Source organism: Macrobrachium nipponense, chromosome 11, assembly GCF_015104395.2.
Source record: "Macrobrachium nipponense isolate FS-2020 chromosome 11, ASM1510439v2, whole genome shotgun sequence".
In the NCBI taxonomy this organism is placed as follows: domain Eukaryota; kingdom Metazoa; phylum Arthropoda; class Malacostraca; order Decapoda; family Palaemonidae; genus Macrobrachium; species Macrobrachium nipponense.
Window position 1 is genome coordinate 27,868,508 of NC_061087.1, and position 15,921 is coordinate 27,884,428.

General features: G+C 38.9%; 1 protein-coding gene across 2 annotated transcripts; it reads right to left on the bottom strand.

The window, feature by feature from the left end:
- Positions 1–3,386: 3,386 nt before the first annotated feature.
- Positions 3,387–15,532, bottom strand: LOC135221476 (uncharacterized). 2 transcript variants are annotated; one of them, XM_064260350.1, is made up of 7 exons: positions 15,459–15,532; positions 14,523–14,679; positions 12,189–12,276; positions 11,668–11,753; positions 11,132–11,408; positions 6,217–6,452; positions 3,387–5,068 (listed from the first exon to the last, which is right to left on the bottom strand). In XM_064260350.1, the coding sequence occupies exons 2-7, from the start codon at positions 14,547–14,549 to the stop codon at positions 4,796–4,798; spliced, it is 987 nt and encodes a 328-aa protein (XP_064116420.1). In that variant the 5' UTR covers positions 14,550–14,679; positions 15,459–15,532; the 3' UTR covers positions 3,387–4,795. The 2 variants fall into 2 exon arrangements, with proteins under 2 accessions (XP_064116420.1, XP_064115632.1); XM_064259562.1 differs by having other exon boundaries at positions 15,455–15,505.
- Positions 15,533–15,921: the final 389 nt, after the last annotated feature.

The following is a 15,921-nucleotide window of genomic DNA, read 5'->3' on the forward strand; positions in this document are numbered from 1 at the left end:
ATAAAATAAAATAAAATAAAAGGAAGGAAAGGAAAAAAAAGGAGTGAAAACCTATAGAGGCACAAAATAATGGGCGCGACGACCTCGCCTATGCCAAGGGTCTCTCGATTGAGTGAAAACTTAAGGTAGTTATCCCTCTAAGACACCTGGCATCCTTTAAGTCGAGTTCCTGTCTACCACTCACTCGATCAGTGCTCGTTTCCATATCACCCTCTCGTAAACTCGCAAATGACGTCACAGCGATGCTTCAGAGGATATTGGAAAACATCCGTGGCACATAACAAACGGCTATGAAGAACAACGGAATAATCGTGAATATTTTTTTTTAAAGAATTCGACGCGGTCGCTGGGTCTAACGGTCAATTCCCCCCGTCGCATCTATCCGCCTCTCCTCTCATTATCGTCTTTCATGCGTCCGAGTGGATGAATGCCGAACACAGATTAGACGGGCGATAATAGGCGAAAAGCGATAGGGAGAAAGGGTAGGTGGCACCACGTATACCCACTTGAATAAGTAGGGCGAAGAGCAGGCGGTGGCCACGGCGACGAGATTTACCTAAATGGAAATTGCTGTTTCGTTTTCTATGGCAAACCATTTTTATTGTCAAAGAAAATGAACCTATGTTACTGTAGTTTTAAGCAGAGACTATGGTAGATTTAGTGTCCTGTATTTCTGTCAATCCATGGTCTTCATTTGATGTGTGTCGGGGACTAAATTACAGGCTAACAAGTCTTACAAGAAAGATTTTAATTTTGATTAATTCTAAGACTCGCTTCATGACATAGGACTGTCACGGGAGGATTTTTCCCTCACCATGACATTAAGATATACGAGAATAATAATACTATTATTAGTATACATATGCACTGTTGTCAGTCTTCTTGCCTGGAGACAGGGGTCGGAGAATGGTACTGTGTCATAGTTGACACGGTGGGTATGAAGACTAATGGCCTTTACGCTGCCTGGGAATTAGGGTAGGCCTGTCCTACCTGCTATTACATGATATTCCTTGTGTGCATGGGTCTTATTACGGATGAGGCCAGGTGATGTCTTCCCACTGGGAGGCAATTGAAGTGCTGATTTCCATTTTAGGGGTACTGGAGAAAATTCATGGTACTCAGCTCGTTTCTTTATTACTCATTACATCATGCCAAATTTCTCCCAGGCCTAGTCTCCTGGACTCGGTTAATTTACCTAGTCTTCAGAATTCCTGGATTAGATCCCTGGACTAGATCCCTTGCAAGGGATAGATAATGATTTGCATTAATAATTTGGTAAAATAGCCAAAAATGAAGGATGGACCGATTGAATTCCTTCTCCCACGAGAGCATCCGTGATTCTTACATGGTCTTTTTGGTGTTACCAAAATGCAGACGAAATACTCAGGACAGCGCTCACATACTCAAAGTGAAAGATAAACAAAACAAGGGACTGGCTACACTGCCACGCACTCGTGTCCACAACAAAAATGAAACCATTTTACAGCTCCAATCACTCTTACAATAGTAGTGTAAAGATATTAGAGGAGGATGATGAATCAATTCCTAAATAAATCACTAATAATTAAAGGAATATTTTTCCCATTACAGGACCAACCATTGTTCATGGGATTTTTCTCTTTATAAAAATAGTCATTCGTTGTGGTCAGTGAAATATAATATTCACTCATTGTCGTTACTCGTATAGTACCAACCAAAACTCTATTATTATTATTTTTTATCACAGTCCTCCAATTCGACTGGGTGGTATTTATAGTGTGGGGTTCCGGGTTGCATCCTGCCTCCTTAGGAGTCCATCACTTTTCTTACTATGTGTGCCGTTTCTAGGATCACACTCTTCTGCATGAGGCCCGGAGCTACTTCAGCCTCTAGTTTTTCTAGATTCCTTTTCAGGGATCTTGGGATCGTGCCTAGTGCTCCTATGATTATGGGTACGATTTCCACTGGCATATCCCATATCCTTCTTATTTCTATTTTCAGATCTTGATACTTATCCATTTTTTCCCTCTCTTTCTCTTCAACTCTGGTGTCCCATGGTATTGCGACATCAATGAGTGATACTTTCTTCTTGACTTTGTCAATCAACGTCACGTCTGGTCTGTTTGCACGTATCACCCTATCCGTCCTGATACCATAGTCCCAGAGGATCTTTGCGTGATCGTTTTCTATCACTCCCTCAGGTTGGTGCTCGTACCACTTATTACTGCAAGGTAGCTGATGTTTCTTGCACAGGCTCCAGTGGAGGGCTTTTGCTACTGAATCATGCCTCTTTTTGTACTGGTTCTGTGCAAGTGCCGGGCATTCACTTGCTATGTGGTTTATGGTTTCATTTTTCGTATTGCACTTCCTACATATGGGAGAGATGTTATTTCCATCTATCGTTCTTTGAACATATCTGGTTCTTAGGGCCTGATCTTGTGCCGCTGTTATCATTCCTTCAGTTTCCTTCTTTAGCTCTACCCTCTGTAGCCATTGCCATGTGTCATCGCTGGCTAGTTCTTTAGTCTGTCTCATGTATTGTCCGTGCATTGGTTTGTTGTGCCAGTCCTCTGTTCTGTCTGTCATTATTATTATTATTATTATTATTATTATTATTATTATTATTATTATATTATTATTATTATTTGTAATTATTATTATTATTATTATTATTATGATTAATTATTATTTGTAGTAGAAGTATTTATACTATAAGCAACCAAAATTTTTGCATTTGACAACTTGTGCTGTAAAGCAACCCTTATGTAAATTAATATCTTCAGGTACCCATATTTTTCCTTTTGTGTGTGTAGGAGGAGAGCAGTAGGGGAGGGGGCGCTCTTTATCGACCGTGGTTATACTGAAGTTGATCACGGCCATTTGTAAGCATCGATTCTCCTAGTAAAGGCGTTGCTGAAGTTACGCCTGTCCAAAAAAAAAAAGATAAAGATGTCTATATCACGAGATACTTGAATACAGACTCTTCTATTTATATGTAAATTTAACGACGATGCTTTGATTGATTGACAGACAGTCAATTTTTTTCTTCTCGCGTCTGGCGAGAGAATTATAAAGGTGTTTGCGGTTTTACGTCGTGTTAGATTTTCGTTTTTGTGTGCACTTAAGTACACTGGGTCGTAGGTTTAAACTGTCAGTGGGGGTGGGGGCTTTAGGTGGCTGGGCGGAGGTGGACATATATCATGGGAGTTGTTTCTTTATATATGTGTGTGTATGTATGTATATATATACAGTATACGTATATACATACATGCATACATAAACCTATATAGAGAGACAGACAGACAGAGCGTCGCTGTAGCAGATATCAAGACTAATGATGTATTTCAGGAGAAATTTGCAAGAGCTGTAGAAAAAGGATGAATGACTGAATTGAAGACTGAATTATCTTTTATTGCTTCTTGAATCATTTCGAACACTGATGGCTTCTGTTTCATCTTCGACAATCCACCGAAACGTAAATGTCAAATGCTGGTCTCACTTTTTTTTTAATATTAAATTAAGTATAACAAGATATCAACGCAGCTTAATCATGCCATTCTACACAACCTTCTCCCTAAATAAAATACTAATAAATAGAATATCAGTTTCAGTTTCATTGGAACGTTGAAAAAAAAAACTTCCTCGCTTTTCTAAGCAAGAGCACGTGCTGACATTTATCCAGTTCAGTCTAAAGACACAGCGTAATCAAATGCCCTACGAAGGAAATTATTATTATTTTTTTTATATACACTCACGCTTGGGAAACTGAAAAATGTAAGTTAGTTAATAAATTTCATATCTATAGAGCACATTTTATCATTAGATTAAATGCATAGCACTTTATTTTACATATTTTTACTCAGAGGCCATTGGCTGAGCCTCTTTAAGTCAATTAATTCAATAATCACAGACAAAACACTGCACGTTTCCCTCCCGCCCCTCAGACACTTAATAAATATTTATCATGCTTAATATGATTCGCCAATTTGTAAAGAGGCACGTGTATACATAAGCGAGTAGTTGTATATACACTACACCCTTCAATATCCACTTTTGACAGGTCATCCGTCAATATTTGTTGCACTAAATTTCTCCTCTTAATATCCGTCAGAGAAGCGTAGATATTTCTTATTAGCTTGGTTGCGTATCAGTCACTACAAACGTTTATCTTTAATCACTATTCAGAGGTTCGTCTAGCACGAAATCATCAAAAAGTCCGTATTTTTTAGATGTATTCATCAACAAGTCCTTTTTGTTGGTGCATTCCATCAATAGGTCCTATTACTGGTATTCATCAGTTGACCACTAATGTTGATATTCATCAACAGGTCTATATTGCTAACGTATTCATTAGCTGGTCATTAATGTTGATGAGGTCATCAGCAAGACCATTTTTGTTAAGTGCTCATGAACGGGTTCTTATTGGTAGTTCTCATCAACAGGTCATCGTTGGTGTATTCATCAGCTGGTCATTATTGCCGGTAATCATCAACAAGTTCTTACCATTGGCATATTCATCAGATCTATGTTACTGGCACAGTCATCAACAGTACCATATCTTAGCTATTCATCAACAAGTCCTCGCTGTGTGCATTCATCAGGAGATCCTTATCATTGGCACATGCATCAACAGTACCATATACCCGCTATTCAACAACAAGTACTTATAGCTGACGCACTCATCAGAATATCCCTATTATCGATACAGTAATTAACAGTACCATAGTTTAGCTATTCAACACCAGGCCCTTATTGCTGGCACATTCATCAGAATATCCCTATTATCGATACAGTCATCAACAGTGCCATAGACCCGCTATTCATCAACAGCTCCCTCTCCCTCCTCATCAACCGCAAACTCTTCATCCTCATCGTCGTAGAAGTAGCTATCATCGAAAGGCCCCGCCTCTGGATCGAACCTCCGGTAACCGTGGAAGTGGTACCCGTAGGCCGGGGCGTTAATGACATCGACGAGCCCGGGGGGGCGGTAGTTGTAGAAGGACCCGTGCCCGTGGGGAGGACGGGCCACGCCGTTCACTACCCCGAACGCCCTCCGGGGTATGAAGGACACGAAGAAGCCCTCGGGTAACTGCGGGTAGGGAATGTTAAGGTTAGGGAGAAGTGGATGTTGATAATTAGATGTTTATTCAATTCTTCACTCCTAATTATCATTGGTTTTTTTTTAGGATGTTTTAGACAACAGAGAAATTTATGCTTAGAAGAAGAAACATATGATGGAAAAACAATTTTATAAAGAATAATCATTAATATGAATTGTTTTAGCTTTTATAGACAATTGGCAAAATTAGGCTCAGATGATGACCCTTTCTACGAGGACGTATATCTTATAGGAAATAAAGCGTGACATTTTTGTATAAAAAACAATAATTTTATATAGAATAAAGATTTTCGTCTTAAAGTTGGGTCTACACTCCTGCAAATAAGATAGTATCCTCATAATCTCACGTTTTGCCTTGTACCTGTATTGTGGTAATTACTAATTGTAAAGGGAATAACACTTGTAGTAACCAAAAAAACAATAATTTAATATAAACTGTGATTTTCATTCCAAAATTGGATTTACACTCCTGCAGATAAAATAGTACACTAAAAAAAATCTCACGATTTTCCTTGGGCCTTGGACATACTAATGGATATTCTTTTTTAAAAAATTTTTATTCCACTATGCATACGCATCACCGTATAAGGGCCGTCGTCTGTTGCCTAAAATATCTAAACAAAAAAAACAGAATTATGAATATTCTTTATAAAATGGTATTTTTTATTCGTTTATGTCTTCTTGCTATATTGTTTTTATTCATATGTGTCTGATTGCTAAATTTTTTTTCATCCATATGTGTCTTCTTGTTAAACTGTTTTATTTATTCATATGTGTTTTCCTGCTAATTTTTTTTATTTATGTTTTCTTGCTAATTTTTTTATTCATATGTTTTCTTGCTAATTTTTTTTATTCATATGTGTCTTCTTGCTAATTTTTTTTTATTGATATGTATTTTCTTGCTAAATTATTTTTTTATTCACGTGTCTTCTTGCTCATTTGTTTTATTCATATGTGTTTTCTTGCCATTTTTTTATTGATATGTATCTTCTTGCTAAATTATTTTTTATTTATATGTCTTCTTGCTGAACTGTTTTTTTTTTCTTTTATTCGTGTGTCTTCTTCCAATGGCCACAGTTTTAAAGGGTACAAAGACCAAAACCTGAGACCGCACTCACCTGGAAGGGCATGATGGCAGGACCCAAGTGAGGTTCCAGGATGAACTCCTCCATCTGCGTCAAGGGGCTGCCAGGTGACCCTGGCTGATCTGGGGACTGCTGCTGCTGCTGCTGCTGCTCTTCCAGGAGGTCTTCTTGCCCTTCCAGACCAGGGAATGATGGGTCTTCCCGCTTGGCCTGGGAAGCGGACTCTTGAATGAAATTCCCTAGAAGTTCGGTCAGCGAGCCGTTGGACACTGGGAAAAAATTTTAACATTTTTCTATTTTTATTTTTATTTTTTTAAGGTTAGGTAGACACTTGAGCAATGTGATAATAGTAAATATATTGTAATTGTCATTTGCAATGTATTCTATTAATAGCAACGATCATTACTATTAAAATTATTTCAGTATTTCTTGCAGTTACTTGTACTGCGTCAGAATTTCCACGTATGTGATTGCAAGTCTTGAAATTAAAAATCCATAATTAGAATTTTGTCGTAGGAAGTCTGTTTTCTTTAAGATATTTAGCAGCTTTTTGTCTTCTTAAAATACAGACCAATAGTAATAATAATAATAATAACAATAATAATAATAATAATAATAATAATAATAATAATAATAATAATAATAATAATAATAATAACAACTCCAGCATTGTATCTCAAATCACCAAGCACCCAAATGGATGACCACAGGAAGAACATCCTTAGTACAAAAAGACAAGAGTAAGGGAAATATAGCCAGTAACTACAGGCCTATCACCTGCCTACCAATAATGTGGAAGTTACTAACAGGTATCATCAGTGAAAGGCTATACAACTACCTAGAGGAGACAAACACCATCCCCCACCAACAGAAAGGCTGCAGAAGGAAGTGTAGGGGCACAAAAGACCAGCTCCTGATAGACAAAATGGTAATGAAGAACAGTAGGAGAAGGAAAACCAACCTAAGCATGGCATGGATAGACTATAAGAAAGCCTTCGACATGATACCACACACATGGCTAATAGAATGCCTGAAAATATATGGGGCAGAGGAAAATACCATCAGCTTCCTCAAAAATACAATGCGCAACTGGAATACAATACTTACAAGCTCTGGAATAAGACTAGCAGAGGTTAATATCAGGAGAGGGATCTTCCAGGGCGACTCACTGTCCCCACTACTCTTCGTAGTAGCCATGATTCCCATGACAAAAGTACTACAGAAGATGGATGCCGGGTACCAACTCAAGAAAAGAGGCAACAGAATCAACCATCTGATGTTCATGGACGACATCAAGCTGTATGGTAAGAGCATCAAGGAAATAGATACCCTAATCCAGACTGTAAGGATTGTATCTGGGGACATCAGGATGGAGTTTGGAATAGAGAAAAATGCGCCTTAGTCAACATACAAAAAGGCAAAGTAACGAGAACTGAAGGGATAAAGCTACGAGATGGGAGCAACATCAAACACATAGATGAGACAGGATACAAATACCTGGGAATAATGGAAGGAGGAGATATAAAACACCAAGAGATGAAGGACGCGATCAGGAAAGAATATATGCAGAGACTCAAGGCGATACTCAAGTCAAAACTCAATGCCGGAAATATGATAAAAGCCATAAACACATGGGCAGTGCCAGTAATCAGATACAGCGCAGGAATAGTGGAATGGACGAAGGCAGAACTCCGCAGCATAGATCAGAAAACCAGGAAACATATGACAATACACAAAGCACTACACCCAAGAGCAAATACGGACAGACTATACATAACACGAAAGGAAGGAGGGAGAGGAGGACTACTAAGTATAGAGGACTGCGTCAACATCGAAAACAGAGCACTGGGGGCAATATCTGAAAACCAGTGAAGACGAGTGGCTAAAGAGTGCATGGAAAGAAGGACTAATAAAAGGAGACGAAGACCCAGAAATATACAGAGACAGGAGAAAGACAGAAAGAACAGAGGACTGGCACAACAAACCAATGCACGGACAATACATGAGACAGACTAAAGAACTAGCCAGCGATGACACATGGCAATGGCTACAGAGGGGAGAGCTAAAGAAGGAAACTGAAGGAATGATAACAGCGGTACAAGATCAGGCCCTAAGAACCAGATATGTTCAAAGTACGATAGACGGAAATAACATCTCTCCATATATAGGAAGTGCAATACGAAAAGTGAAACCATAAACCACATAGCAAGTGAATGCCCGGCACTTGCACAGAAACAGTACAAAAAGAGGCATGATTCAGTAGCAAAAGCCCTCCACTGGAGCCTGTGCAAGAAACATCAGCTACCTTGCAGTAATAAGTGGTACGAGCACCAACCTGAAGGAGTGATAGAAAACGATCAGGCAAAGATCCTCTGGGACTATGGTATCAGAACGGATAGGGTGATACGTGCAAACAGACCAGACGTGACGTTGATTGACAAGGTCAAGAAGAAAGTATCACTCATTGATGTCGCAATACCATGGGACACCAGAGTTGAAGAGAAAGAGAGGGAAAAATTGGATAAGTATCAAGATCTGAAAATAGAAATAAGAAGGATATGGGATATGCCAGTGGAAATCGTACCCATAATCATAGGAGCACTAGGCACGATCCCAAGATCCCTGAAAAGGAATCTAGAAAAAACTAGAGGCTGAAGTAGCTCCAGGACTCATGCAGAAGAGTGTGATCCTAGAAACGGCACACATAGTAAGAAGAGTGATGGACTCCTAAGGAGGCAGGATGCAACCCGGAACCCCACACTATAAATACCACCCAGTCGAATTGGAGGACTGTGATAGAGCAAAAAAAAAAAAAAAAAAAAAAAAAAAATAATATAGTAATAATAAATAATAATAATAATTAGACTATAAGAAAGCCTTCGACATGATACCACACACATGGCTGATAGAATGCCTGAAAATATATGGGGCAGAGGAAAACACCATCAGCTTCCTTAAAAATACAATGCGCAACTGGAATACAATACTTACAAGCTCTGGAATAAGACTAGCAGAGGTTAATATCAGGAGAGGGATCTTCCAGGGCGACTCACTGTCCCCATTACTCTTCGTAGTAGCCATGATCCCCATGACAAAAGTACTACAGAAGATGGATGCCGGGTACCAACTCAAGAAAAGAGGCAACAGAATCAACCATCTGATGTTCATGGACGACATCAAGCTGTATGGTAAGAGCATCAAGGAAATAGATACCCTAATCCAGACTGTAAGGATTGTATCTGGGGCCATCAGGATGGAGTTTGGAATAGAAAAATGCGCCTTAGTCAACATACAAAAAGGCAAAGTAACGAGAACTGAAGGGATAAAGCTACCAGATGGGAGCAACATCAAACACATAGATAAGACAGGATACAAAATATCCCTGGGAATAATGGAAGGAGGGGATATAAAACACCAAGAGATGAAGGACACGATCAGGAAAGAATATATGCAGAGACTCAAGGCGATACTCAAGTCAAAATTCAACGCTGGAAATATGATAAAAGCCAAAAAAACACATGGGCAGTGCCAGTAATCAGATACAGCGCAGGAATAGTGGACTGGACGAAGGCAGAACTCCGCAGCATAGATCAGAAAACCAGGAAACATATGACAATACACAAAGCACTACACCCAAGAGCAAATACGGACAGACTATACATAACACGAAAGGAAGGAGGGAGAGGACTACTAAGTATAGAGGACTGCGTCAACATCGAGAACAGAGCACTGGGGCAATATCTGAAAACCAGTGAAGACGAGTGGTTAAAGAGTGCATGGGAAGAAGGACTAATAAAAGTAGACGAAGACCCAGAAATATACAGAGACAGGAGAATGACAGACAGAACAGAGGACTGGCACAACAAACCAATGCACGGACAATACATGAGACAGACTAAAGAACTAGCCAGCGATGACACATGGCAATGGCTACAGAGGGGAGAGCTAAAGAAGGAAACTGAAGGAATGATAACAGCGGCACAAGATCAGGCCCTAAGAACCAGATATGTTCAAAGAACGATAGACGGAAATAACATCTCTCCCATATGTAGGAAGTGCAATACGAAAAGTGAAACCATAAACCACATAGCAAGCGAATGGCCGGCACTTTCACAGAACCAGTACAAAAAGAGGCATGATTCAGTGGCAAAAGCCCTCCACTGGAGCCTGTGCAAGAAACATCAGCTACCTTGCAGTAATAAGTGGTACGAGCACCAACCTGAAGGAGTGATAGAAAACGATCAGGCAAAGATCCTCTGGGACTATGGTATCAGAACGGATAGGGTGATACGTGCAAATAGACCAGACGTGACGTTGATTGACAAAGTCAAGAAGGAAGTATCACTCATTGATGTCGCAATACCATGGGACACCAGAGTTGAAGAGAAAGAGAGGGAAAATGGATAAGTATCAAGATCTGAAAATAGAAATAAGAAGGATATGGGATATGCCAGTGGAAATCGTACCCATAATCATAGGAGCACTGGGCACGATCCCAAGATCCCTGAAAAGGAATCTAGAAAAACTAGAGGCTGAAGTAGCTCCGGGCCTCATGCAGAAGAGTGTGATCCTAGAAACGGCACACATAGTAAGAAAAGTGATGGACTCCTAAGGAGGCAGGATGCAACCCGGAACCCCACACTATAAATACCACCCAGTCGAATTGGAGGACTGTGATAGAGCAAAAAATAAAATAAAATAAAATAAAAAATAATAATAATAATAATAACTGCTGCCTCAACGGCATTTAGTTTGTATACAGTCCTCTCTATTCTACTTGTTATATTATTCTCGTCTGCAAGCTACATGCCGTCGAAACAGCCATTATTTTTAATAAAACTGGTCTAAAAGAGGGACTCCTTAATAAAAATAATAATAATAATAATAATAATAATAATAATAATAATAATAATAATAATAATAATAATAATAATAATAAGGCTCTTACCAAGATCTTGGAGAAGCGCCATCCAGATCGACTTGCTACGTTCAGAAGGTTCCTCTAAATTAGCCAGTAATTTATCGATCTTCAAGTTGCCCGTGGTCAGTGCGTCCGCCCCTGAGGAACCCCGACCCTGGGAAGGCCCTCCTCCTGCGCCTGCTTCTAAGTCGAAGTCTAGAGAAGTGGCGTTTCTGGTCAAAAACTCCAAGAGCTGGTTGATGGCTGACATTTCCAAGAGGGACGGGAGAGCTTCGTCTTCCGAGATGGGTGATTCTTGTTGGTCCTTTTTGGGGGAAATAAATTAAGCTTTTAGGTGAGGCAATACCTTTGTGTATAAGAGTGATTGATTGGTTTATTTCATCCGCGAATGAGTTTCGTTAGGATCTAGAGCTGGATGCATAGATCTCATGTGTATCACTTATTCATCTCATAGAAAGAGAATGTTTTCAAACTGGATCTAGAATCATGGCGTATCTGGAAATTCAAGAATAAGGTGTTCTTTTGAGCTCATAGATAGAACTATACAGAGATCCATTACTTACATCATTTCCAGACGTGCGGCCAGAATGTCCTGCTTTGGGTAGTCGAGTTGCAGGTTTTTCTGACGTATCATCTGTAGGCGCTGAAGCTGTGGGCCGGAGATAATTAGTTACATTTTGTATCGCGTGTAATCGGTTTCATATCTAAATGAACAGAGGATAAAATTATGCTATGTATATTTTCTGTTTATAAAGGCTTTCTCCTTATCAGCTAGGTCAGATTAGGAAAATACAAGTGCTTTTTAATATATATCTGTCAAAAATTATGACGAGATTCACAACTTTTAGCCGAAGTAGTTAAAGACAGCCAATTTTCATAAACAACTAATAAAGCTTTACAATAGCTTGACAAATAACATCTTGAGATAGAGATGTGTCTCATAGGAGAGCTTATAAACAGTTATTTTATAGGTCTGTACAAAGCTCTGCAAATATCATATTGAGCAGCTGATGTAGTTATATGGGAGAGGAGCTTATGAATTAATATTTTTCTAATGAATGAAATACCTTCTTCCGGAACTTACGAAAAGTGGAAGGGAGGAATTCCAGCTGTCGTCTTATGGACTTCTGTTCAGAGAGATTTGCCAGGACGAGGATCATCACCAGAGGCTTCTGTGGGACAAGAGGTAGGACACATTTAGGAGGGTAGGAGAACTTAAGGGTGTCAATGCATAGAGAAAGAGACAGAGAGAGAGAGAGAGAGAGAGGTCAAAGGAAATGGCAGAGAGAGAGAGAGAGAGAGGTCAAAGGGGAATGGGAGAGAGAGAGAGAGAGAGAGGGGGGGAGGGAGGTCAAAGGGAAATGGCAGAGAGAGAGAGAGAGAGAGAGAGAGAGAGAGAGAGAGAGAGAGAGGGAGGTCAAAGGGAAATGGGAGAGAGAGAGCGAGGGAGAGAGAGAGAGAAGTGGAGGAGAAACGGGAGAAATGGAGGGGAGAAAGAGAGGGAGGTAAAAGGGAAATAGGAGAGAGAAAGAGAGAGGGAGAGAGAGAGAGAAAAGTGGAGGAGAAACGGGAGAAATAGAAGGGAGACCTTACCTTACAGACCTTACATCTTGTTCGGGTTGCCCCAGGTCCCTCAGTGTGAGGCACCTCTAATGTCTACAGAGAGTTGCTAGTACATCTTCCGGTATATTTTGCATCTTCCAATCTTGGATGGTCTGGGATGCAGTTTAGATATTTGTCGAGCTTATTCTTAAACACATCTACGCTCACTCCTGATATATTCCTCAGATGAGCTGGCAACGCATTGAATAGACGCTGCATTATCGATGCTGGTGCGTAGTGGATTAATGTCCTGTGTGCTTTCCTTATTTTTCCTGGTATATTTTTTGGGCACTATTAATCTACCTCTGCTTGCTCTTTCTGATATTTTTAGTTCCATGATATTTTCTGCTATTCCTTCTATCTGTTCCATGCCTGAATTATCATGTAGCGTTATCTTCTCCTTTCCAGACTATATAATTTTAAGAATTGTAGTCTTTCCCAGTAGTCTAGGTCCTTAACTTCTTCTATTCTAGCTGTAAAGGACCTTTGTACACTCTCTATTTGTGCAATATCCTTTTGATAGTGTGGGTACCATATCATATTGCAATATTCAAGTGGACTACGAACATATGTTTTATAAAGCAGATATGTGTTCAGCTTTTCTTGTTTTGAAGTGCCGTAACAACATTCCCATTTTTGCTTTACATTTTGCCAACAGAGTTGCTATTTGATCATTGCATAACATGTTCCTATTCATCATCACACCAAGGTCTTTAACTGCTTCCTTATTTGTGATGGTCTCATTATTAGGTCCCTTATATGCATATAGCTTTCTTTCTCTGTCTCCATAATTTATTGATTCAAATTTATCAGAGTTAAATACCATCCTATTTACCTCTGTCCCAATCATATACTTTTGTTAAGGTCTCTTTGTAGAGCGTTCCTATCTTCATCACAAGTAATTTCTCTACTTATTCTTGTGTCATCTGCGAAACTACTCACTACCGAATCCTTAACATTATTGTCTATGTCTTCAATCATAATAACAAACAGTATTGCAGCTAAACACCGTACCTTGCGGCACACCGGATATTACCTTGGCTTTCATCCGAATTTCTCGTCGTTTGCAATAACTATCTGTTTTTCTGTTGTGTAAAAATTCTTTTAACCATCTTCCTACTTTATCCACGATATTGTGTTTTCTAATTTTCTTCGCTAATATATTATGGTCTACTTTATCAAAAGCTTTTGCAAAGTCTAAATAAACCACATCTGTTTCATTTCCGCTTTTCATATTTTTGAATATGTTTTCACGGTGGACTAACAGTTGGGTTTGTGTACTTTTTCCGGGTACGAAACCATGTTGTCCGTTTATTAAACAAATTATTTTTTATTAAAGAGAGAAGAGGTCAAAGGAAATGGGGGGGAGAGAGAGAGAGAGAGAGAGCGAGAGACGAGAGAGAGAGAGAGAGAGAGAGAGCGAGAGAGAGAGAGAGAGAGAGAGAGCGAGAGAGAGAGAGAGAGAAAGATAGGTCACAGGGAAATGGGGGAGAGAGATGGGGGGGAGGAATCGGGAGAAATGGAAGAGAGAGAGAGAGAGAGAGAGATTGGAGGAGAAACGGAAGAAATGGAGGGAGAGACAGACAGACAGAGAACGAGAGATAAGGCATACTATAAATTCAGTATCCTCCGATATTTTCAGCAATTACCTTTCTATATATAAATAACATACAACCAATACAGAAGAATTTCATGCAACTGACCGAAATCCTCACTAATTGATATCGTAGTTTGCTTTCGTATGAAAACGTCATGGCGTTAAAAAGACAAAATATAAGAAAGCACAATTTCCATATTGATTCAATGGAAAACTTACCATTTTTGTTGTTATTGTGACGGTCATTTTTATTCTTGAGTACAATGGAGGCTTTTAAAATATTTCTCCAATTATATATCTATTATAAGTGATCCAGGCTTGAGGATTTATACGCACTCATTGTCATCTGATATGTTGCACGACGGCATTGAAATCACTGTAAGAGGTTATTAAACATATGTAAAACAAATACGAAAATATCTACTTATGCATTTATGTATGTGTGTATATATGGCAAAAATAGCTTTTCATTGACAAGACACGTTGAAAATAAATATTATTAGAACTGGGAGTTAATGATGAATGATTTTTCGATCTTTCAAAAACGTCACAAGATCACGTGATTCATGTTCAGCCTTCGAGCGCGCGAGAATGTGAAGAGTTTTCCTGGTAATAAATAGAAGTTTTATTTGTTTTCTTTCAAGTTTTTACAATTTTATTTTCACTCTCTTCTCGTTACTTATCTTTTTTTTTGACAAATCACAGTGTGATTTCACCACTTCACGAATCACTGTCACCATTTTTATGCTAAGAATCGCACTTGCCGCTATATATTTCTGTAATCGTTTGAAAAAAGCACCAGAATAATCTATATGTTCACAATATTGAGATGAAAAGGCAGGCATATTATATACTATACACACAGATATATATATATATTATATATATATATATATATATATATATATATATATATATATATATATATATATATATATATATATATATCACTCGTCCACTAAAGATTTCTGTAAAATGTTTTGAAAAACAGTTCAAAAGTGATTTAAATTCTCACAGTCTGGATATATAGAACAGCCACAAATAAATAAAAATATATATATATATATATATATATATAATATATATATATACATAATCACTAGTTTAACTCAATAGATAACCACAGACTCGTCCGAACACTCGACACTCACTCACACAAGACACAGGAACACCCCGAACGGAAATGGCTGTGGAGGGCGTACAAGATGGTCTCCCATGAAACACCTCCAAGTCTATTGGCACTCTCTTCCGATTCTCTCAATCTGCCCTTGAATAGGTGCCACCCGAGTTCCCGCGGGCGTGCGAACGAACGGACGAACGCACGGATACACGCGCGCTGACGAGCGAACACGCGCATGCGTGGACGGCGTTATGAAAATGCCCAAATGCCCTACTTTCTTCTCCGCAAGCACGCATTGCATGCCCGCAGGCAGGGAGGCGGGGGAGTGCTTGCGTATGCTCGGGTGTAGGGATTTTTTGGTGGAAATTTCAATGAAAGGCAAACCCATATATATACGTATATATATATATATATATATATATATATATATATATATATATATATATATATACTATATATATATATATATATATATATATATATATATAATGTGTATAT

Bases quoted from the DNA above. Each gene is read 5' to 3' on its own strand.
- LOC135221476 (XM_064260350.1), bottom strand. From the start codon at position 14,549: ATGACCGTCACAATAACAACAAAAATG. The intron at 11,754-12,188 runs GTAAGTTCCGGA...TCCGGCCCACAG, and splicing joins ATTCCTCCCTTCCACTTTTC to CTTCAGCGCCTACAGATGAT. The intron at 6,453-11,131 runs GTAAGAGCCTTA...ATTTTTTCCCAG, and splicing joins GGCGCTTCTCCAAGATCTTG to TGTCCAACGGCTCGCTGACC.